The sequence below is a fragment of the Rhinichthys klamathensis genome, unplaced genomic scaffold (genome assembly GCF_029890125.1).
Source record: "Rhinichthys klamathensis goyatoka isolate OS25496 unplaced genomic scaffold, OSU_Roscu_1.1 h1tg000123l_1, whole genome shotgun sequence".
NCBI classification, from domain to species: Eukaryota; Metazoa; Chordata; class Actinopteri; order Cypriniformes; family Leuciscidae; genus Rhinichthys; species Rhinichthys klamathensis.
The window spans coordinates 7,630,001-7,654,867 of record NW_026606660.1 but is presented as its reverse complement, the minus strand read 5'-3'; the positions used below and the strand labels follow the sequence as shown (position 1 = coordinate 7,654,867).

At 38.0% G+C, this 24,867-nt stretch overlaps 1 protein-coding gene across 1 annotated transcript in view; it reads left to right on the top strand.

Moving 5' to 3' along the window:
- The window catches only part of syne1b (spectrin repeat containing, nuclear envelope 1b), a 150,828-nt gene that overhangs the window by 2,073 nt on the left and 123,888 nt on the right, over positions 1-24,867 (top strand). The window contains exons 2-20 of the mRNA XM_056256044.1: positions 1,050-1,111; positions 10,126-10,221; positions 10,371-10,454; positions 12,504-12,596; positions 12,691-12,869; positions 13,012-13,208; positions 14,839-14,948; positions 16,026-16,058; positions 16,247-16,354; positions 16,544-16,681; positions 17,614-17,778; positions 17,867-17,979; positions 19,616-19,784; positions 19,876-19,972; positions 22,561-22,763; positions 22,852-23,016; positions 23,207-23,359; positions 24,224-24,367; positions 24,451-24,618. Of these exons, the coding sequence (XP_056112019.1) occupies positions 1,050-1,111; positions 10,126-10,221; positions 10,371-10,454; positions 12,504-12,596; positions 12,691-12,869; positions 13,012-13,208; positions 14,839-14,948; positions 16,026-16,058; positions 16,247-16,354; positions 16,544-16,681; positions 17,614-17,778; positions 17,867-17,979; positions 19,616-19,784; positions 19,876-19,972; positions 22,561-22,763; positions 22,852-23,016; positions 23,207-23,359; positions 24,224-24,367; positions 24,451-24,618 (2,477 nt within the window). The remainder of the gene's footprint in view (positions 1-1,049; positions 1,112-10,125; positions 10,222-10,370; positions 10,455-12,503; positions 12,597-12,690; positions 12,870-13,011; positions 13,209-14,838; positions 14,949-16,025; positions 16,059-16,246; positions 16,355-16,543; positions 16,682-17,613; positions 17,779-17,866; positions 17,980-19,615; positions 19,785-19,875; positions 19,973-22,560; positions 22,764-22,851; positions 23,017-23,206; positions 23,360-24,223; positions 24,368-24,450; positions 24,619-24,867) is intronic.

The window sequence follows — 24,867 nt, the reverse complement described above, 5'->3', positions numbered from 1 at the left end:
GGCTGGCTGCAGCCCAGAACACACTGATAAATTGCATAACAACAACCTGGCAACCACTCAGGACATCCTAGCAACTGCATAGCAATGCACTAGCAACCATCCCATAACACCACAGCACTGTGGCGATGACTTATGCACAGGCAAGAGCTATTCACATTTTCTTTTGGGAAATGTAAAAAAAAAAGAAAAAGAAAAAAAGCTTGTGATTTGCAACATGAGGAGCATATCTTTGTTACTTTTTACAATATGAATTTATGTTGTTAATGTTGAGTATATACTATGGGCCAGATTTACTAATAGCTTGCACTTGCACAAACCCTATCTTTGGCTTTAAAAACTACTCTCAGGATTTACTAAAGACACGCAGTGAAAAGTTAGCGCTGAAAAGGCCTGGACAGGGTTATTTTTGCGGCTGATCTTAATGCATACGCATTTGTAGGGGTTTCCCTTTCAGACACAACATTTATGGGAGGAGACTATTTAAATGTATCATGCAAGGTGATTTACTAAGGTTTGCACTAGTCTATTTGCTTGTATTTGCGCCATTATTTAACACCTTAAAAAAGCATGTTTTAAACCAGACGCTAATTTGGTAGATTGCATTGGTCATTATGGAAATGATCCGGCCGAGTCTGTGTTCTTTCATTTGCGCATCGTCAGTAGATCACATGCAGAACTTTCCACTCCCATCTGCGCTTTTATGGGATTGCGCTCTAATGCTAATTTGCCCTGTTTGGTAAATCTGGCCCTAGATCTAATGGGAATATTGCCCCATGTTTCTGATATCATGTCAATGTTTTTGCCCATGCCACATGTGGACTCTCTGCTCTCCTGTGCTGGTAAAAATCTCCTCTCTCGCTTTGAACGCAGGCTTAATGAAACTGTACAATATTCAATATTAAATCCTCTTGAATGCATTTATTTCTCTCAAATATAACAAAATAGCCAGGTGAGTCATGATGGTTGTGAGCAGAATGAAGAAGACATGAATCTGTTTTGAACAGTAAAACTTATCACTTATGTTGTTATTGTGTCTCTCTCTTCTGCAGATGAACAGGAGTCGGTTCAGAAAAGAACTTTTACAAAGTGGATTAATTCACACTTGGCCAAGGTAAGATGTTTTGCTTTTTTTTTTTTTATCTGAATGCCCCAATGTTTTGCTTCTAGTACTATTTACACTGGATTACAATACAACAGTGACTCCAGTCCAAACAGTCCTGCGGCACTTTTAAAAATGACACATTTTTCTGAGCCATTTTTTCAGCGAGTTTTAATCTTGGTGGGGCAATCAGTTTTAGTAGATCTGTGATTTTCTTTCCTCAGATTGACAAAAAAAAATCTTCATTTTGAAAAGTAGTTACACACTACTGTTCAAAAGTTTGTGGTCAGTTATATCATAGAAATAAATTAATCCTTTTATTTAGCAAGGATGCATTAAATTGATCAAAAGTTCTTGACCCGAAAACTGGAGTAGCGATACTGAAAATTCAGCTTTGCCGTCACATGAATAAATGACATTTTAAAATATATTGAAATAGACAACAGTTATTTTAAATTATAATAATGTTTCACAATAATCGAATAAAAATCGAATAAATGCAGTATTGGTCAGCATAAGAAGTTTAAGTAGCTTTTTTGTACCAGTATATATCATGACAGACAGTAGGGCTGCACGATATATCGTTTTAGCATCGATATTGCAGGATGTGCGATATCAAGTATAGTACGATCCGTATTGATATGTACGGACCAGTCCCCACATTTCGAAACGCACGTGATTCTTGGATTTATTGCAAAGTTCAACCATCATAGAGTAAAAGTTTATCATTTGCACGTGTTTTAGGTCCTATCAGTTTAAACATTCAATCAATTTTAAACCATTTGAGTGCAAGAAGATGCAAAAGAGATCTCAATTCGGTTCTCGCGCACTGTTTTCTGTGCGCACACACAGAGCTGAGCAGAACACTGAATTCCCGATGCGTATCATTATATTGGATCCATGCATTAGCTCTTAAAGTGACAGCAGCTAAAAGGTGCTCTAAGCGATGTCACACGTTTTTTAGGCCAAAACATTTTTTGTCACATACAGCAAATATCTCCTCACTAACCGCTGGCTGCCTGTCCCCTGAACACACTGTAAAGAAACGCGGTCTCTGTAGACAGCCCAGGCTCCACAAACAGCAACAAAAACAAACTGGACTAACCCGCTCCACGAAACATGACAAACAGTTCCAGCCAATCACTGACAAGAAGGACTTGGGGGCGGGGTTTGGGGGGTTAGTGCGCGGATGAGGAGGAGGGAGGGTCTAGCTAGCCTCCGTTTTGTTTGACAATACTTTAAACGTCAACAAGAAGTGACGTCACCCGACATCGCTTAGAGAACCTTTAATAAACCTGCTGCCGTCTGTGTATATCTGTGTATGTCTGCGGCTGCGCATATCTCATATTCACACATGTCTTGTGTCGTTAAACAAGTATCACATAGATGGGAATATGCATGGAAATGATATGCAGATGACATTATGCATAGTAAAATTAGGCTTTGTAAGCTCCATATGTGATTATTTCGGGAAGGAGACGGGGTGGAGATGCATGTATCCACAATCTTCCGCTGACTGGGTTTTATAAAGGGAATTTTGCGCAGGTTCTGGCGTATAAATCTGAAAACGTTTGTGCGTACACAAAATCTAGCTTTTGTGCGGACGAACACTTTTAGAATGAAATGTACGGAAAGTTTTATACATGAGGCCCCTGGTGAAATTGTTTTCATGTTGCAATGTATCGCAGAAAAACTAAATATCACAATGTCCGTTTGTTTCCAATATTGTGCAGTCTGACAGTCACTAACTTAAGTATATAATGCTAGACAGCTGATGCTGATTTTACTAGGGAACACACCAGCATCTTAAGCAGTGATGGCTGTGTTACCGTCCTCCTGTCTTCCTGACCCATCATCCTTGAACAGCGAGAATGGTCCATGTGATTAGTTTTGTAGCCTAATGTCATTATGACTCTAAAGGGGAAATGTCTGTGTAACTGAGTAAAGCTCAGATGATTAAAGGCTGTTCGTTGTCTGGACAGTAAACAGTGAGTGAGGGGGCGTGAAGCTGTAATACTCTAATAAAAATCATGAAGGGCGCTGTTTGTGCTGTGTGCTTTGAGGATGAATGCTGTGTTGTGATGGCGTCGTCCAACTGCCATGGCCAAGACGAGTGGGTGATCTTGTGTTAGTACGCTGAGCATTAAAGACTCTGAAAAACTGCTCTGAATTTATGAAATGGTGACATATAGTTGATTATTATGCGTATATGGAAGCCCATTTCCTCCACATAAAAAAACATGCTTTGGTAAATCATATTTATAGCGATGTTTATAATGCCATAGTTATGACATCAAAAGATGAAATGGACATAATTATGTCACCTAAAATATAAAAGTCAAAATTATGATGTAAAAAAGTAAGGCTCACCAGATGATTGAATAGCTCTATTTGAAAAGTATAAGTGTTTTATAAGACATTTTTATGTCATAATTATGTCACCTAAAATTCAAAATTATGATATAGAAAGTCATAATTATGAGATTAAAAAAGTCATAATTATAAGTCACAATTATATGACGTATAATAATAATTTTTTTGTTATAAGTATGACTTTAACAGATTTATATATGATTTAGCATATTTTTATGATGGTCATATATATATATGAAATATTTTGACCTCAGGGACAAAATTAAATGACCACTTTTAGGGAGGATGCAGGTCTTTTTGTTTGTTTGCTACTTTTTGAGTCCACTTCCTCTGTTTAGATAATCTGTGTTGCCATGTTGTCTTGTTAAGGTATTGGCTTGGGACAGACACTTACTGTATGTTTGACAGGTGAAAGCGTTTTAACTGGACAGAGACATTCCCCTGAACGCAATTTCTGAATATATTTCCCCTGAACGGAACTTTTGTTATGTGGAAATGTGGGTTGAATATGCTTATAGAGACAAGTGTGTTTCTGGGAAGTCTTGGACACTGTAGGGATGTGCAGATGGTCGTCGAGAGGGGCTGGAACAATTCTCAGTGGGAAGAAGCATGCTTCGCTCCTGAGGTCTTTGACACGTGTGCCCGGTGATTTCAGATGGTGTGATTTTACATTTTGAGAAAGTGATTAATTTGAAAAAGTTGTTAATTTCTGATTTTTAGAAGATTATAGATTCTGTCAGACAACTGATTTCTTTAAAGTTAACATGAAATGCATTTGCTACCCATTTTACTGCCATAATGTGAATTATTTTACATGATAATACATAATATATTGGGTTAAAATGATGCTTAGAGAAATATTGAGGATGACCATTTTACAGATTAATTTGACATTTCTACAAATGTCCATTTTTCAATAATCGATAGTTACTATACAAAATCAGAATAACATTTATGTTCATCCCTTACTGACAAACATAAACATAACAAATCAGATTAATTGATAATTGATCATTTTTAAAAGGAAACATTACTAATTAAACGGATGATGATGTCAGTAAACAAATAATGACATATGGAATAGTTTTTTTTTTATGAGGGATACTTAAAAAACTTTTATCATGTCAATCTAAATCTAAAAATGTGCATATACAAAACTAAAGACATAAGACTAGCCTTTATTTCAAAATGTCTTTAACAAAGTGCATTTGCTAATACAATGAAGAGAAGTTAGAAAAACAGGGTTAGTTTTTCCACACACACAAAAGGGCATCCTCATTAAAACACATTTGAAAATAAAAGGAAGTTACTATATTTTTGTTGATGTGGGAGCGGAAATGGCTTTAATTGCACATAGTACATGATGACATCAGCAATCCATTGTTGAAGTCACATGGTTTTGTATAATGACCCACATCTTAGAAAGTAAAAGCGGAGCTGTTGTGAGATGCCCCTCCCTCCCTCTCTCTCTCTCTCTCTCTCCTCATTATGCGTGATTAGTTGCTTTGGTGACGTGGCACTTTGCAGCACACAAAGAGAGGATAATCTGACACAAATGGTGGGTTTAAGTATTCCAGTCAGTGCAGATTGCACTGAGGGGCCTTTTGTTCCACACAATCTGCTGCACAACAGTTCAAAGCACGGTTATGAAGAGCTTGAAGAGTCCCAGTAATGTGTGCAGCACACGCTCAGTGCATACTAACTGCGCTGCAGAATATGCTATGTAATGCTTCATGCCTGCAATACAGATTCACATCACTGTCTGTGCGTGTGGGTCCGTCTGCTTGTTGGCCTGTCTGTCTGTCCAGCTATTTTTTTTGTAATGTTTTATTTAATACTTTTTGCATTTGTTCAACAAAAATAAATCTAGAGTTACATTTCTTGCTTCCTTTATTTTCTCATTAGTCAGCATGACCAAAGCAAATGTGTTTGCACATTACGTTCATGATGGAAAGTTTTGTCTATTTTTGTTTGACCTCTGACTTCTCTGTTATCTTTTCCTATTGTGTCCATTTCCTTTAATATTTTAAAGCAGATTTGCACTTTTTATGATTTTTGTACAGGAGTGAATCATGTCTATATACCTGCCCTTACAAATATGGCACAGTAGCAGTATGATGATGCGGATATTAGAGAGTAATACTACATTGGTACACTAAGTTTGGGGTTGGTAAGATTTTTTTTGGTAAGATTGGTAATGTTTTTAAAAGAAGCCTCTTCTGCTCACCAAGACTACATTTATTTGAACAGAAATACAATAATACAGCAATATTGTTAAATATTTGTACATTTGAGAGTAACTATTTTCTATTTGAATATATTTAAAAATTTAATTTAAAGGAGCTGTATGTAAGATTGTGGCCAAAACCGGTACTGCAATCACTTTCAAATTACTGTAGAGTGGTGTATCCCCTCCCCCTCCCCCCTGACTCGAGGTTGCCAGATCGGCTGCATTTTTTTATCCGACACATGTGTAGCTGCAGCTGTGGTAACTAGAGCAGAGCTGGCAACCCGGATGCCGCAACACTACTGACTTCGTGAATGGTTGATAGGTGGAGGGTGGAGCATCAGACCAAAACACAACATGACAACATCAACATCAGTTGAGGGCTGCAACTGCACTTTTTAAATGACAATATCCTGGCCGGACTACTGTTGTCAGTGATATAAGTATTTGAAATTAACATGATTTCTCAATGTCTAGTGACATATCAGGGCCATTTTATGATCAATTCAAATAAATTTCTTACATACAGCTCCTTTAATCTCCGTGATGCAAAGCTGAATTTTCAGCATCATTACTCCAGTCTTATGTCACATGATCCTTCATAAATCATTCTAATATGATTAATATGCTGCTCAAGAAACATTTACTATTATTATCAATATTAGTATGAACAGTTGTGCTGCTTCATATTTTTGTTGTATCTGTGATAAAAAAAATCAGGATTCTTTGAGGAATAGAAAGTTCAAAAGAACAGCATTTATTTGAAATAGAAATCTTTAGTAACATTATAAATGTATTTTTCTGTCACTTGTTTGATCAATTGTTTGAATAAACATATCAATTTATAAAAAAAAAACACTTTATTTGACAGTGTCTTTGTTACACACGTTACATGTAGTTACTAATTACTATAAATTGTGCTTAATTACATACATCTAACCTAAACCACACCCTAATCCTAACCCTAACCCTATAGTAAAGTACATGTAGCTAATTATTATTACTCAGTACTTAAATGTATAATTACACTACAACACGGACACCTTAAAATAAAGTGTAACCAAAAAATCATAATGACCGCAAATGTTTGAACGGTATGTATATGATACTGAAAAATAAATTTGCATGTGCTTTATTTTTTTAAGTTTATTTGTGTGTGTGTTTGTAGTTTCATCTGTCTGCACAGCTTGTAGTTTCAGTCTTTGTGTGTTTGGATTAGGGGTGGAACGGTACATGTATTCGTATTGAACCGAAACGGTACGGGCGTCACGGTTCGGTGCACGAATTTGCACGCAGAATACACGGTACAAATAAAAAAAACCTCTTAAATAGCGATGAATTTCGCTCTATTCGCTTTTGGTGTGACTGTGAACGCAGCAATGAACAGGCTGCGATCAAGATTGCAATGCAGGAGTGTGTGTGTGTGTCTGTGTGCGCGAGAGAGAGAGAGAGAGAGAGAGAGAGAGAGGCGCGATGAACAGTGTGTGTGTGTGCGAGAGAGAGAGAGGCGCGATCGAACAGTGTGTGTGTGTGTGTGTGCGCGCGCGTGCGAGAGAGAGAGGCGCGGTGTGTGTGTGTGTGTTCGCGCGCGCGAGAGAGAGAGGCGCGGGCGCGAATCGCGCGATGAACAGTGTGTGTGTGTGTGTGTGTGTGCGCGCGCGTGCGAGAGAGAGAGAGAGGCGCGGGCGCGAATCGCGCGATGAACAGTGTGTGTGTGTGTGTGTGTGTGTGTGTGTGTGCGTGTGTGTGTGTGTGTGTGTGTGTGTGAGTGAGTGAGTGTGTGTGAGAGGCACGGGCGATCGAACAGTGGAAACGTAAAAACATACTCCGTCATTTTTTTCATACAGGACATCATTAAAACTGCAAATTGTTTACTTACAGTGGCGTCATGCCCATTCAAAGTGAGGGGGCACGTGCCCCCTCAGATTTTTCCTCCCTAGGGTGACCAGAAGTCCCGAAAAATTCGGGACAGTCCCCAAATCTAAGCTGTTGTCCCGAAACCGGCCTTAATTGTCCCGAAAATTATACTAAAGCAAAATCTTGATATAAAATATTAAAAACTGTCCGTGGAAGTTGAGTCGTCCTGCAGCCAGCCCCTTCCAATTGCAGCAGCCGCAGCCGCGAGGACAGTGAATGTGCAGGCAGCCAGTCTAAACTTTAGTTTTTTTACGCGCGTCATTTGCTCTTGAGGCGCAAATGGATTCAAAGTGTTCACGCGTAGGCTATAACTAGACGCGGTAGGCGCGAATTTGACGCGCTATTCGCGTCTGGTGTGAACGCCGCATTAAAGGAGTGATTGATTGGTCGCGTCACTGTGTGCAAAAAAAAACTTCGTCCGGGCCTTATAATGTCTGATGTCGGGTTAGGCCTACACAAAGCAAATCATCTACAAAATTATTTAGTTTTCCTATTTAATGACCGACAATTTAGTTGTAATAATAATTTTGCCATAAGGCTTATTACCGTTAGGCTATAGCCTGAAAGGTCTGATTTAGCCTACACACTGTTACAACAGTAACACATTTTTTTTCCACAATGACATATGAGTTCATGATTTTAATGGGGTTTTTTTTTTTGGCAGACTAAAGACTAATGACAGACTTTGATCTTTGAATTAAAAAATATGTTTGGTTCAGGTTTGAAATTCATTATCTTTTAATGTAGTCTAATATCATAGTAGGACTACCCCCCAAATCCCTACAGCATAGTTGTTATACAGATCGCTATACATATTGCATTTGATTTGATTACTTTTTTACATTTCTGTCAAATATTAACCATTTTCAAATAAACGGGGTAGTGTTAACCTTATTCAGCACTGAAATCTGTCAAACTTCTTTCAAAGTCCTTCATCACATATTAATATTAAAATAACTTAATTTCAGAGCACCACAAAGTCAGACCTCAGCACCTTTATGTAGGCTACCTTTAATGTAAGATCGTTCTTAGGTCACATACCAATTTAAAATCATATAACATAAAAACTGCAATGTGTTTTTAAACTCATGTGTAGTAGGCCTAAGTGTACAGTAAGTGTGTGTGTAAACATGCTTTAATGAAGTAGACTTGAAAAGCTTTTGAATTTGAGCTTACAGTTCTTTCATCAACCTGTCTTTTACATAAACTTACAAAATAGATACTTTAACTTAGTCCTCAGAATCAGATAGAGGAGTGTTGCTGCTAGCTCCGTTAAGGTATTTCTGTCCCTCCCAAACTGCATTGAAATGGTATGTTTAGCAGCCAGAATTTAAACATTTTCAGGGGGAGAAACCCCCTGACCCCTCCTAACATGATCCATATCACCTGTCAGAAAACAATTGCAACGTCTCAGATTGTGCCCCCCCAGAATTTTGGCTTGCATGACGCCCCTGTTTACTTATATTTGTGTACACTCGCAATAAAACACAACATTGTGCTTTTGTCACACTCTAAACTCTTGTCAAACTGTAACCTACACCTGTTAACAAAAGTTTTTATGGTAGTATTATTTTATACGGAAATCAATTATTTATAATTCAGATGAGAATAAAGTTAGTTAATTAAAATGAAGGAAAACAAATATCTTGATCTGAAATAGCAAATTAATTTTAAATTCATTCAGGTACAATTACCAAACATATCTCAAGGTCTTTTCGTCTTTTTAATAATTTAATTAATAAACTAATTATATAAAACTACTGTCAGTGCACTACAAATAAACTGGTTCTATGCCTTTATTAATAAAACTTATTTAAAAAAATACAAGGCTTAAGACATTTATAAAAATGCCTTCTGCATTTTTGCTTTGCTTTTCACTCCATTGTACCGAAATCGTACCGAACCGTGATGTCTGAACCGAGGTATGAACCGAACCGTGACTTCTGTGTACCGTTCCACCCCTAGTTTGGATGCACGACAAGTTTGGTTAAAGCGTGATGTGAGAGGGAAAAATAAAAGAGTGTGTTTCAGTATTCATGAAGAGATAAAGACCCCTCATAAACTGACAACTTTACCAACTCTTGTTTGAACATCTCAATATGAACCTAACACTTCTTCAATTGATCTGAGCAGCTATCCGCATTCGTTTTTTTTTTACCTCTAAACTACCAATAATTAATTCAATCGCATCTATTTTTATTTCTCCAAAGTAATTCTTTGGAGAAATATCTGTGACAACTTGTTATACTTTGTGCATGCTGAGCTACTGTATGAAATAGTATCTTCTGAGCAATAAACTTTAATTCCTCTGGGAATGAAGAGGGACTGACCTAAAGGCAGTCATATGTATTTATTCAGCAGATGATAAACCGACTTATAAAGTAGAATGAGAATAAAAAGTAGAATAAATTATAGCGAGAACACCATAGCACAATGGCATAAAGCGTCCAACACATTTGTATTCAAAGAGTTCATTAAGTTCATCCCTCTTCTTTTTGTCCTTTTCCAGCACAAACCTCCGTTTGAAGTCAACGACCTCTTTGAGGACATCAAGGATGGGGTGAAACTGCTGGCTCTGTTAGAGGTGCTGTCTGGACAGAGATTAGTAAGTGATGCAATATTATCCCTTTGTGAAACCTCTGCATTCAGCGCAGGAGCAGCTGGCGCGTGTCAGCCTACAATGTCTGTTTAATGCCGAGATGATGGGCTCATTCCTGCTCCTGAATCTGATAAACCTCTCTTATTTCCCTGCAGCCATGCGAACAGGGCCGCCAACTCAAAAGGATCCACTGGGTGTCCAACATCGGCACAGCTCTTAAGTTCCTGGAGGGAAGGAAGGTAGGTGACCCTATAGATCTCATCTGTCTTCATTAAATGGTGATATTCTGTGTAACACTCCTTGCCGAGTCATTCCTGTTCTGCAGCAACTCTGTCTTGAATTTTGCTTGTGCATTCATTTAAAGAAGTATTACAATAAAAGGATATACCAGAAATAGCCTCTGGTCAAATTCAGGCAAGGACAATAATTGAAAAGGATGGTAATAAAGACTAAAGAGCTAAAGTTAGTTATTGCTGGGTGAGGAATTGACAGAATCTTTTGAAATGTTGATATCAAACTGATTTGTGTAATTTGATCAATCACGGTAAATGTTTTAAGCCCCTTTTACACATTGATAATGTTTGATTTTGGTTCAGGATGTGACATGTAATGTCTCCGCAGCGTCTTAAGTTCGCTTATGATCTGCGAAACCACGCTTGTGCATTTTTTTTTTTCGACCGTAAATTAGCGCATCACGTATCGTTCCACTAAGCTGGCGAACGATCTCAGCTTCAGCGTCATCACTTTGGCACACCCCTTATGGCATTGGTTCTGATTCCGGCAATGTTACTAGGTCCACATGTTTGCGTTCACACAGAAGGCACTCTAGCAATTTTATGGCAATTTTATGGGATCAATGCTCTGTGTGGAAGGGGCTTTAGTGTGACACAAACCTACTAACACCACAAAACATCTCAGAATCCATCAAATCCATTGACAATACTGCATTTTTGTGTTTTTGTTTGTCACTTCCATGTAATTAAGGCTTTTTTTCTGATAAAGGGATTTTTATAAAAGATATGACATAGAAGAAAAATGTATGAATTTTATTTTATATTTAATATATATTTTGATTTGAAATATTTTCCTTTTTGATGTTGGCAACATCCGCTCAGAAAAAAATAAATAGTGAAATGATTTAAAATGTAACCCTATTTTCACTTCATTGTGATGACATAGTTCTGCAAAAATTATTAATATGATTTCAATCTGAGTTTTTTTTGTTTCATATTTTATCCAATATAATACCCTACTGTTCAAAAGTTTGGGGTCTGTAATATTTAAAAAAATGTTTTTGCAAGAAGATGCTCTTTAAGGCTGCATTTATTTGATTAAAAATACACTAAAACAGTGAGATTGTGAAATATTATGTCACATGATCCTTCAGAAATCATTCTAATATGCTGATTTGCTGCTCAACAAACATTTCTTATTGTTATCAATGTTCTAAACAGTTGTGCACTTTAATATTTTTGTGAAACCGTGATATTTTTTTCGGGATTCTTTTTTGATAGTTCTAAAGAACAGCATTTATTTGAAATAGAATTTTAAATCTCTTTATTTTTCTTTAAAAATCTTACTGACCCGAAACTGTTGAATGGTGGTAGTGTTGAACTGCACAGTAGGAACAATCCAGCCTAATCCTCAGTCATATCTGATCATTGAATATGTCCATATGTCCCAGTCCGGTATTTGTCATCATAGTGTTTTCCTAACTGTGTCCTCTCTCTTATCATGTCTCGTCTCAGTCTGTGTACCGAGGGTCTCCGGTCAGTACTTCTCCTTAGTCACAGTTCTCACAAACACATGCTCTTGTTACGCATACCTGCATTTGATGATGCGTACCGTATGCAGTGAGCAGCTTCATTATTCTCTGCTGTAGATGCTACTGGCTGAAAGAGCTGCAATTATTTTTAGAAAGCTTGATTTTTCTACAGCATCTCTTATGATGTCCATGACTGGCTGACCATGAGCAAATTGCAGTTTTCTCTATTCCCTCACATGTTCCTCATATTCCCTGTGCATTCACATTGGCTTATTCCTCAAGAAGGGAATAAGTCTGGCTGCTTGATTTTATTAAAGTCAATATCAAAATGGAGCCTATTTACTTTTCCTAATGCACGTTCCCGGTTTCATCCTGCACGATTCATCAGCAGGTAGTGCTGGGTTAGACTGGCTTGTTTGCCTGACCTCAGATCTGTGGATTATGTGTATATCAGTATATGTTGCATTTGTATCTTTAAATGATCTAGTCAGAGTTTCTAACCTGATAAATACTTATTTTATAGATCAAACTAGTCAATATAAATGCCACTGACATCGCTGATGGACGCCCATCCATTGTCTTGGGGCTGATATGGACCATTATCCTCTATTTCCAGGTAATGTTTGCCAATTATGATCGTAGGATCTGGAAAATTGTCACGCGTCTATGTATATCTGTATTTTAAGGGTTGTCTTCGCAAACTTTTGCAGATTGAGGAGTTGACCAGTAATCTTCAAGCCCTTCAGGCTTTATCCAGCAGTGCGTCTTCGGTGGACAGCATGGCCAGCTCAGAGACGGGCAGCCCACCCATGAAACGCAAGGTGGTCACCAAGTTTCAAGGCAACGCCAAAAAAGCCATGCTCAGATGGGTCCAAAACACAGCGACCAAGTATGCCATTTTTCGTCAATTGAAGGAATATTTCAGAATAAATACAAAGCAAACTGACCATTTGTAATGGATATGTCAACCAATGAGAACGGTGTATAAAAATTGGTCTAATTGTTAATAAGTCGTTATTTCTTCTTGCAAGGCGTCTTGGGATTGAAGTTAAAGACTTCGGTCCTAGTTGGCGCAGTGGTGTGGCCTTCCATTCTGTTATTTATGCCATTCGACCAGAGCTCGTGGACATGGACGTCGTGAGAAAGAGAAGTAATCGTGAGAATCTGGAAGAGGCGTTCAGTATTGCGGAGAACGAGCTGGGAATACCACGTTTATTAGATCCTGAAGGTACAGATCCAACTTATTTTTCTCCAAATTCTCCAATTTCTTTTCAGATAGACAATGTCCACCTACAAAATTGCACCATGGTTTTTGGACATGGATATACCATGTTTTTTTAGATGATTTATAATGGTAATTGAAGGCCATTTTTTTAATTACGTTGGAGTACCATGCAAATACCATGGTATATTAATATGGGAATCATTCATTACTATGATATATATACAGGGTTATTATAGTTACGGAGTGTCTATTTACACTAAGTGCAAATAGCCCGCCTTGTTGGCAGAGGCTATTTACACTTAACTCCGCCCACTGACGTCTGGATGGGCCAGACAAAATGACGGAAAACGCTGAATTGCCAACAGTAGCAATAGTGTAGGGGTAAAGCGCGTGATTTCATAACAATAATGTAGATTCAGTCAATGATCTCTTGTACTGTTGAAGAGCCACTTATTTGTTTTGAGTTTGATGTGAATAGACACGGCATAATTATACTGGGGATCCGTCATCATCAGGCCTTATTACAGACAGACGCTGTTATAGTTTCTTATATAGGTCATGCTGCTATTCAAGCATTACATCAGGCCTGATCGGATGCCGAATAGCATGACATCATGGCAGAACGCCTTTGAAGAGGCTATAAAAAGCCTAATTTGGCTCTTCAGGTCAATGGATCGTCTAATATGTTGAATGTTAGCTTGAGGAAAGCATTTTCTGAAAGATTAAAGCAGCTTAAAAAGTCTTTGTAGTTTGTGCAGTTTGTAGTTTGAATACTTGAGCAGATTTGATGTTTGAACGTTCTTCCATTACTAAGCCATTGCTATGGTTTTCTGATTCTTGCAATGCCCTAGTAACCCTCATTCTGGGCAGTTTCTAGGGCATTGTAAGAGTTTTGAGAATTGATAGAGATGATTGAGAACTAATTTACTATTATTATTTTTACTATGACATTTTTTCTTTTGTCAAACAATCAGCAAAAGTTTGGGGTCGGTAAGATTGGTCTCTTCTGCTCACCACGGCTGCATTTATTTGATTAAAAATACAGTAAAAACAGTAAAATTGTCAAATATTTAAAATGACTGTTTTCTGTTGTAATACATTTTTTTAATATTTTTTCTGTGGCAAAGCTGTATTTTCAGCATCATTACTCCAGTCTTCAGACACGATCCTTCAGAAATCATTCAAGCTGTCATGTATTTTTTCAGAAATCTTTGATGAACACTGTATAAAGATCAAAAGAACAGCATTTATTTGAAATATAAATATTATGTACCATTATAAATGTCTTCACTGTCTCTTTTGATCAATTTAACATGTCCTTGGTGAATATAATAATTATTTTCTTTAAAAAAATCCCCCATTTCTTTTGAACGATAATTTGTATATTTTTGTTTAGATATTTTCCTCAACTTATGTACATTGGTTTGCACTATTTTTGGTTTTGGCAAGCTTCAAATTCTGTAAGAAAGAATACCAATCTACAATACAAATTCACATTTTAAGTGCCAGTAAAGCACAGTAAAACTAAAACTAGCTGCATGCATATGGATAGATAATTAGCACAATGGTAATACCTCAAGCATTTCCCCTTGTGCGGTTCAAACCTCCAACTTTGTGTTTGTTTTTCTTGCAGATGTGGATGTGGACAAGCCGGATGAGAAATCCATAATGACATATGTAGCTCAGTTCCTGAAGCACTACCCAGATCCCCACCAGTCCGAGACAGATGGACAGCAAGAGGAGGTACGATTTAGTGCTTATGCACAAGCTAAAAATACACTAGCCGCTTGCTGTTGTTATTTAATGCAGTCACTGCTGTAGTGCTTGCTCATTAGTCACTAACCATTTACTGTAGTCAATCACAATGTGGAATCCATTCAAGGAGCCTTTGACTCTCGCATCACACCCATAATGCATTGCTCCATGTGCTCACTCTGTCTCTCTGTCTGTGTCACTCACCGTGCGCATTTGTAGCTGGTTCGTTCCATTCCTACATTCGCTCTCTCTATCCCAGCTCTACAGGTAAGAGCCGATTTCGTCTCACCTGCATGAGGTTCATTTAGTGTATGGGACATTCTCAAGAAATGATGCCATATGTGCTATAAAATTATAGGAAACGGAATTACAACCACAAAGTTATTACTTTTCAATAGATTAAATAGTTTAGATAATTGAGTAAATTGAGTAAATAAAATCACATTACAGTGTGCCTTCCCCAACTTAAAAACAACATGAATTTCACAAGTGCAAAAACACATGTGGTCACACGTGAAACATGCGGTTTTGGGTCAGTTCCCATGTGAAATCACAAATGGGAAACATGGGAAATTCATGTTTTTTCATTCTGTAAGGGCTATGAATCACACATTAAAACTAGGAATAAAATGAACAACTCATGATATGTCTCTCAAAACATGATTTTTACAAACATTTTTAGGGTTGAATAATAAAAAGATCAGTGCACAAAAATTCTAATAATGGCCTTAGCACCACATCTTTTGCTTTCAGTATTCTGGTGCTTTTTCTGTAAAATACTGACATTTCATATATATATATGAATATATAATCTTACATGAACTAGTATAATATAACACTGAACAGAATTAAATGACCAAATAAGTTCAGTATCATGTTAACTATATGAGTAGTAAGAATTGGATAAACATACAACACACAAATGTCACTGTTTCCTGAGAATGGCCTTTCTGCGGTGGATGGATGCTCTCTGCTTGTTTCCTCTCTTTCTCTGGCTTTTATCTTGCTAACGTCTTGACTGTGTTGTGTTTGCATCTCTTGATGTGCCTTTGCTCTCCTGGACAGTATGATCCACAAGATATTGAGCTAATGCTTGAGGTATGTGGTATTAATAAATAGGGTCATAATAGCTATTACAAAATAATACAAAATAGTTGAAGATCTTCCCTCTTCTTTGGGATTGGACTTTCTCCTGTTTTTCACTGTTTCACACTGCTGTGGGTCTCTTGCTGAATAGCAGCTAAACGAGTGATAAATCGTCGTTTCTTTCTGTCTGATTTGCACAGAAAGAGGAGCGCAAGGTGCTGAGGGAGGTGAAGATCTGGCTGGATCAGCTAGAGAGAGATATTCTGCGTGCACAGGGATCTGAAGAGAGTCTCACTGACAAATATCAGGTAAAGCTGACAGTTTTCCTTCTATGATCTTTAGCATTAAACAGGGCTGTTTTTGCTGCTTTTAGAACCTCTACATGTAAATAAGATCTAATATGATTGGCTTAACTCTTTGCATTTGAAATGAATTGTGAGTTTGCTGTCAGTTCAGATGTATTTAGCGCTGCCCCATCCTTCTTGTTTTGACCGCAGGCCTTTAAGAGCTTCCGTGTGCAGTATGAGATGAGAAAGAAACAGATTGAGTCTCTCCTGCAGCCGGTACACAGGGACGGCAAACTGTCAGTGGATCAGGCCGTGGTCAAACAGTCCTGGGATCATGTGTCTGTCAGGGTTAGTGCTTTGCCAAATGTAATTTAAGAGTTTGTTCACCCAAAAATTCATTTCTGGGTCATTATTTACTCAACATTTTTTAATGGAATGCAAATGGAGATGTTTAGCATTATGTTCATGCCACTTGTTATACAATGAAAATGAATTGGGACAGACACTGTGGTGCACCAAAAATGACAAAAAAAGCATCATAAAAGTAGTCAGAAGTTGTACAATTGCTTTGTGTGACGAACAGACTGATTCACTTAAAATTGCTCATATAATCTTAGGTTTTGTCTTAGGTTTTGACACTGAAGGGCTTTGGTTGTTGCATGTGCCGTATAACTAATTTCATTATTCCAATATAGTTTATATACAAACTATTATCCCATTATAATTTGAATATGTGGATAGTGATACACAAATGCAATTTTTGAGAAGAGAAAATGAACACACATCTTATCATCTCAAGATAAACATATCACAAGAATCACTTAGATATCACTAATAATCAAATAAAAGCACAATAAATATTTAAAACCGAACCTATTTATACAATGGGTAAATTAACATAAACTAATTTACTGCATTAAAGTTTCTTGAAGTTTCTTAAAGTTTAAAAAATTCTCTATGATGTAGATTATGTCTGAAAATATTTTTTATTTAAATTCTAAACTGTTGCTGCTGTGAGAATAAATGAGTTTGCACTTGTCTAGTTGTCATTAGCTGTAATTAAGTGTGAATTGGAGCGTAGACCGTGGATGCGGGGTTCATTACTGAGGGAAGAGGACAGACACACAGAGACTGTTTTGTTCAAAGGAACAAGTCCATAGAGTGGAAACCGAAATCTGGCCAGACTCTTGACAGCTTGAAGGGTCCTCACAAACAGTGAATAGCATTAAAAACAGATCTCTCCTTTTGATTTTTGCGATGCGTTTTTGTGGTTTGTGCAGCTCTTAGACTGGCACATCCATCTGGACAAGTCTTTGCCAGGCCCTCTGGGAGTGATCGGAGCCTGGCTGCATCGGGCAGAACTTTCCCTGAGAGAGGACGTACCGATTCAACAGGCCCATGAAGAGACGGCTAACATCATCCACAGAAAACTGGAACAGCACAAGGTAGGTGCAAGAACTTATTTTTATTTCTTGAGGAACTTGCTCCGATCACTGTGCTTCTAAAATTAGAATTGGTCTGTTTTCTGTATAGGAGGTGTTGAAGAATTTGGAGGGACACAGACAGACATTTCAACAGATTCACAGAGACCGATCAGTAAACGGCGTCCCGGTTCCACCAGAGCAGCTTCAGGACATGGCGGAAAGGTCAACTTTGATGACCTTAGGGTTCACTGTTTATAGGCAACATGAAACAGCATTTGCAATGCATTTAATGTGCCATAATATACATGAATAAATGACAAACAGACAAAAAAACATAAACTTACAATATGTAGAGCTCAGAACATCAAATAGAGTTTGACTTTAGCCACCTAGCAACCACCCAGGGGTGCGTTTCCCAAACAATGACATAACTCGATGCTTCACTACCATAGTATGATGCATCGTTGAAGAAATCAACTAGCTAGTCACGACTGTTTCCCGAAACCATATAGTCGCAAAGTGGTCGCTCAACCACGTTGGTTTATGGCGTCTGGCACGTGGTGGAGTAATAACTTATTTTAATGAAACTGTTTGAGATCGAATTAATGCTAGATGTTTTGATATAAATAACAGACATGGCATCTGAGGACTATTTAACATTTTTCTCAGTTATTTCGCTTTATTTCCAGATTCAACCATAGGCTCGTTCTTACATAGTAGAGCACGTTCGCACATGCGTAGTCTTCAAAAACGGTGCTTTAAATCTCTTGACAAACTCTAAGACGTAAATGACATTTGTATGTATTCTAAATAAAAGACACAGGTTGTACTGAATGTCAGCTTGCTTATTTTGCTCAAGATAAGGATTTATTGAGTTCACATGTCATGTAATCTAGAAACTATGCTTCTAACCACAGCTTCTAACCAATGCTGTTTGCGAATGTTCGTTGGAACGATGGTTTCGGGAAACATCGACTCGTTGAACTATGCTGATAACGACGGAACTTGCGACCATAGTTGGCTAACGATGCTTTCGGGAAACGCACCCCAGAACAACCTAGCAACTACCTAGAGCATCCCTAGCCACCAAATAGCAATGTGCTCACAACCACTCAGAACATGTGGAACAACTGTGCAGTCACATAGCAACACCCTAGAAACCACATAGTACTCCTAGTAACCACATAGCAATGTGTTCACAACCCCTCAGAACATCTGGAACAACTCTGCAGCCACATAGCAACACCCTAGAAACCATATAGTACCCCTAGAAACCACATAGTACATAACAATTTGCTCACAACCACTCAGAACATGTGGAGCAACTATGCAGCCACATAGTACCCCTAGTAACCACATAGCAATGTGCTCATAACCACTCAGAACATGTGGAACAACTCTGCAACCACATAGCAACGCCCTGGCAACCACCCAGGGCACCCCTAGCAATAACATGGCAATTTGCTCACAACCACACAGAACATCAGCCAGAACATCAACCAGAGGAATACCTCTAGTAACCACATAGCAATGTCCTAGCAACCAACCAGAGTTCCTCTATTAACCACATAGCAACACCCTAGCAACCACACAGAACACTCTAGCTGCATGCCAGCGAATTTTATAAAATGACGCACCAACTTTGGTTACATTCAAATAAAATAAAGTCTTTTCAGAGGTGAAGAATGTCATCACATTTTGAGGACAACAAACTAATAATGAATAATGCACAATAAGACCAGCAACATTTATTAATTAATTATTATTTTTTGTTTCATGTTGACTTTAAATGCTAAGGTCTAAGGTCTTAAATCCCATCGATTACTGATATATTTACTGCTATTTCATGTTTTCACAGGTTTAACTTTGTTTCCACATCATCTCACGTCCATCTGATTAAATTTGAATTCTGGGAGATGAAGTATCGTCTCATGGCTTTTCTTATGCTGGCGGAGTCAAAGCTCAAATCGTGGATCATTAAATACGGCCGACGGGACTCAGTGGAGCTTCTCCTGCAAAATTATATTGTACGCCCTCCAGCTTACTTAATAAACTCTTTTAAATCTGCTTTATAAAAAAGATTCAGCTAACATATCACATTCCCTCATTTACTCACAGGTGTTAATTGAAGGCCATAAGTTCTTTGAGCAATATGAAACCACGTTTCGGACTCTGAAACAAGCTGCAGACAGCTACTTGAAATCTGGGGCTTCAGGTAAGACGCATCTCACTTTCATCCATTTTCCCCTGAGGCTGGAGATTCATGCAGCTTTTTATAATTATTCCCTGGCAGCAATTCTGAACTCTAGCAGCCAAAATGAGCCTCTTGCTTTGTGATATGGCAGCCTCATTCTGTCAAGCATCCTTGAAACCATCATTTCAGTGGCGAAACAAGTGCTCTGGACTAATAATTATATACTCACTCAAAATTACACTTGACTCTCATTTGTCACAAAGGAATGTTCAGGTCATATTTCACCCCAAAATCAAGAGTGAAAAAAAAGTTATATTTTGCATAATGAAAACGACCCATTACAGTTTTTTTTTTTTGCGTTGCCACATTATTTTCAGCATAAGCATTAGAGACTTCTTTCAGAAACATAAAAAAAAATCTTACTGATCCCAAACTTGTATATGTATATGTATGTATATGGTATGTGTGTGTATATACAGTAGTGGCCAAAAGAGGATATTTGTTTTTAAGGATCCTACAAATTTGATTAAACCATCAAAATATGAGGGAAATATCTTAATTTAAATATTTCGAATAAGGGAAGAACAAAACACTAAACTTAATGTATTATCTAACAAAATACATTAACATTAAAACATAAAAAAAAGGCAAAAATATAGCAACAGTTTTTTTACTACTGTGTATATATATATATATATATATCCATTTCTTTAAAATGTAACATTGTCATAATATATTAGTAATATTAGCAAAATAATATTAATAGCAATATTATCATTACTGTAATGCAATATATATACACTCACCGGCCACTTTATTAGGTACCCCATGCTAGTAACGGGTTGGACCCCCTTTTGCCTTCAGAACTGCCTCAATTCTTCGTGGCATAGATTCAACAAGGTGCTGGAAGCATTCCTCAGGGAGTTTGGTCCATATTGACATGATGGCATCACACAGTTGCCGCAGATTTGTCGGCTGCACATCCATGATGCGAATCTCCCGTTCCACCACATCCCAAAGATGCTCTATTGGGTTGAGATCTGGTGACTGTGGAGGCCATTTTAGTACAGTGAACTCATTGTCATGTTCAAGAAACCAATTTGAAATGATTAGAGCTTTGTGACATGGTGGAAGTAGCCATCAGAGGATGGGTACATGGTGGCCATAAAAGGGATGGACATGGTCAGAAACAATGCTCAGGTAGGCCGTGGCATTTAAACGATGCCCAATTGGCACTAAGGGGCCTAAAGTGTGCCAGGAAAACATCCCCCACACCATTACACCACCACCACCAGCCTGCACAGTGGTAACAAGGCATGATGGTTCCATGTTCTCATTCTGTTTACGCCAAATTCTGACTCTAACATCTGAATGTCTCAACAGAAATCGAGACTCATCAGACCAGGCAACATTTTTCCAGTCTTCAACTGTTCAATTTTGGTGAGCTCTTGCAAATTGTAGCCTCTTTTTCCTATTTGTAGTGGAGATGAGTGGTACCCGGTGGAGTCTTCTGCTGTTGTAGCCCATCCGCCTCAAGGTTGTGCGTGTTGTGGCTTCACAAATGCTTTGCTGCATACCTCGGTTGTAACGAGTGGTTATTTCAGTCACTGTTGCCCTTCTATCAGCTCGAACCAGTCTGGCCATTCTCCTCTGACCTCTGGCATCAACAAGGCATTTCCGCCCACAGAACTGCCGCTCACTGGATGTTTTTTCTTTTTCGGACCATTCTCTGTAAACCCTAGAGATGGTTGTGCGTGAAAATCCCAGTAGATTAGCAGTTTCTGAAATACTCAGACCAGCCCTTCTGGCACCAACAATCATGCCACGTTCAAAGTCACTCAAATCACCTTTCTTTCCCATACTGATGCTCGGTTTGAACTGCAGGAGATTGTCTTGACCATGTCTACATGCCTAAATGCACTGAGTTGCCGCCATGTGATTGGCTGCTTAGAAATTAAGTGTTAACGAGCAGTTGGACAGGTGTACCTAATAAAGTGGCTGGTGAGTGTATATATATATATATATTTAACTATTTATTGAAACGTTTATGTTAGATGCAATTAATTGGGATTAATTGATTTGACAGCACTAATATATATTTAAAAAACGTTTATGTTAGATGTGGTTAATCTCAATTATATGTCAATATCAAAATGTATATATAAAAATGTCATTTCTTCATTTTATTCTTTTGAAAATGGCAAGAAACATGACCTGGATATATTTGTGACGGTTTCAAAAACAGATCCACTTTAAATATGAAGGTACCATTTCAGGTGTAGTAATGTGGCCTAACTATTTTCATATTCTAGGCTGTAAAATCATCAAGAGAGGGATCTATAGAGGAACCAGAGTATTCTGTAACACAGTGACTGCTTAGATAACGTGATTGATCTAGACTGACTGTGCACAAGTGTTTAACCTCACATTACAGTGATTTCACTTCTAGTAACAGCTACTGGCAGTTCACTTGAATTAGCTGATGCTCTAATCCGCAACAGTGCACATCTTGTGTACCTCAAAAATCAGATTCAGAAATGCATTTGTTTTATACATGCAAGACTTTGTTATTAATGAAGTTTTTTATTCATAATGTGATTTTCATTCAGCTGAAGAGGTAGAAGGGGTGAATAAGTTTCTGAGCGATGCAACCGCGCAATGGAAGAACCTGTCAGTGGAGGTGCGCAGCGTCCGAAGCATGCTGGAGGAAGTGATCTGCAACTGGGAGAAATACAGCAGCACAGTGGCCAGTCTGCAGGCCTGGCTGGAGGACGCCGAGAAGATGCTCAACCGGTCAGAGAGCGACAAGCGGGTGTGTTGTCAGAGTTTGTGACTTAAAATGCGTTGGGATAAACGTCAAACAGCTATTGCGTATTTAAACGGTGTGAATTCTTCTGTAGGAGTTTTTCCGCAATCTTCCACACTGGATTCAGCAACACATGGACATGAACGATGCTGGAAACTTCCTGATTGAGACGTGCGATGAGACTGTGTCCCGAGAACTCAAACAGCAGCTGCTCCTTCTCAACGGCAGATGGAGAGAGCTGTTTGTCAAAGTCAAACATGTAAGACAAGTGGCATCACATTTAAGGATGTCTGATCATAAGCGTCTATTTATATGGTTCAAGTAATGGTTTCATGACAGTTTGTCATGACAGTTTTCCTAACAGTCATCACTGACTGTCTGTTGCGTCAGTTGAACGCCTTCATGTTCATGTTGGTGTAAACTTAATTCTGATAACATATTTTTCTTAGTATGCAAGAGCAGATGAAGTGGACAAACTGAGGAAGGATTATGACGATGGGATTGACGCTTTAAAAGCGTTTATTGACACGGCCAATGAGAGGATGAACACACCAGTTCAAGTTTCGTTTCTGAACATAAGGACACATCTACAAGACGTTGAGGTAATCAGAGTTCATAAAAGCTTACTACCTGGCTCTCTGAAATACTTGATTGGTCCGATTGGTCAATTACAGAATAAACCCCTTTAGAGTGATAAACATCTCTTTTTTTGTGTGTGACATTTGACCAGCTGACTGTACATTGACTTATGTACAATACTGGTCAAAAGTTTGGGGTTGGTAAGATTTTTCAAAGTTTTTTAAAGAAATCTCTTCTTCTCACCAAGGCTGCATTTATTCAATCAGTAATACAGTAAAACAGTAATATTGTGAAAGATGATTACTGTTTAAAATAACTGTTTTCTAGTTTAATACATTTTAAAATGAAATCTGAATTTTCAGCATCATTACTCCAGTCTTCAGTGTCACATGATCCTTCAGAAATCAATCTATTATGATGGTTCTCTGCTCAAGAAATATTATTATTATCAATGTTGAAAACAGTTGTGCTGTTTAATATCTTACTGGAAACCGTGATTCTCTGATAAATAGAAAGTTCAAAAGAACAGCATTCATGTGGAATAGATTTTGTTTTGTAACAGTCTAAAATTTAAAAATGTCACTTAATGCATCCTTTCTGATTTTTTTTTTTTTTTTAAATGTTACTGGCCCAAACTTTTGAATGTTAGTGGACATAATACATGAATAATGTTAGTGCACATAATACATGAATAATGTTAGTGCACATAATACATGAATAATGTTAGTGCACATAATACATAAATAATGTTAGTGCACATAATACATGAATAATGTTAGTGCACATAATACATGAATTTTATGCAGTTTATATCACACAGATTAATGCTGTTTGCTGCAGTATCATTGGAGCTAGAGCTTATATAAATATCAACTCATTTCTCATAGGACATCAAGCACAAAGTGCCGTCCATGGAGGCGTCGTACAAGTCGGCCACGCGTAACGCGCAGCAGCTGACCAAAGACATCACAGAGGAGGAGATCGCCCAGATGCTGGCTAACATGGCAAACATCAAGGATGAGCTCAGCAAGGTGCCTGCCCTGTATTTCCCCATGAACTGCCACAATAAACCATAATCACACCGTCTCACATTATGCCTCAATGTCTGGTTCAGATAAGAGAGAGAATTCTGCCCCTGCTGAGGGATTCCCAGGCCATGCTGCCTCCATTAGAGGAGATGGAGAAACATATCACTGGGTTCTACCAGTCGCTGGAGAAGGCGAGCCGCATCACTTCCTCCCGGGACTCCGAGGCTCCAGGAGACTTCAAGCAGAAGTGTCAGGTGACTAAAGACCTATGGGTTGCACCACCTTAAAGCCCTGTAATACTGTTTGCACCACCTTAAAGGCCTGTTTACATTAAAAAAATTAATTGCAAGATTTTAAACAAAAGTACAAGTAATAAATCATTCAATACTGAAAAGTAGCAGTTATCATAGTTAACTGAAAAACAAATTTTTTGTTACTTGAAATAAGATAAACGTTAGCCGAAATAAAATAAAATCTAAAAAAACCTTTAGTAGATGTAAAAC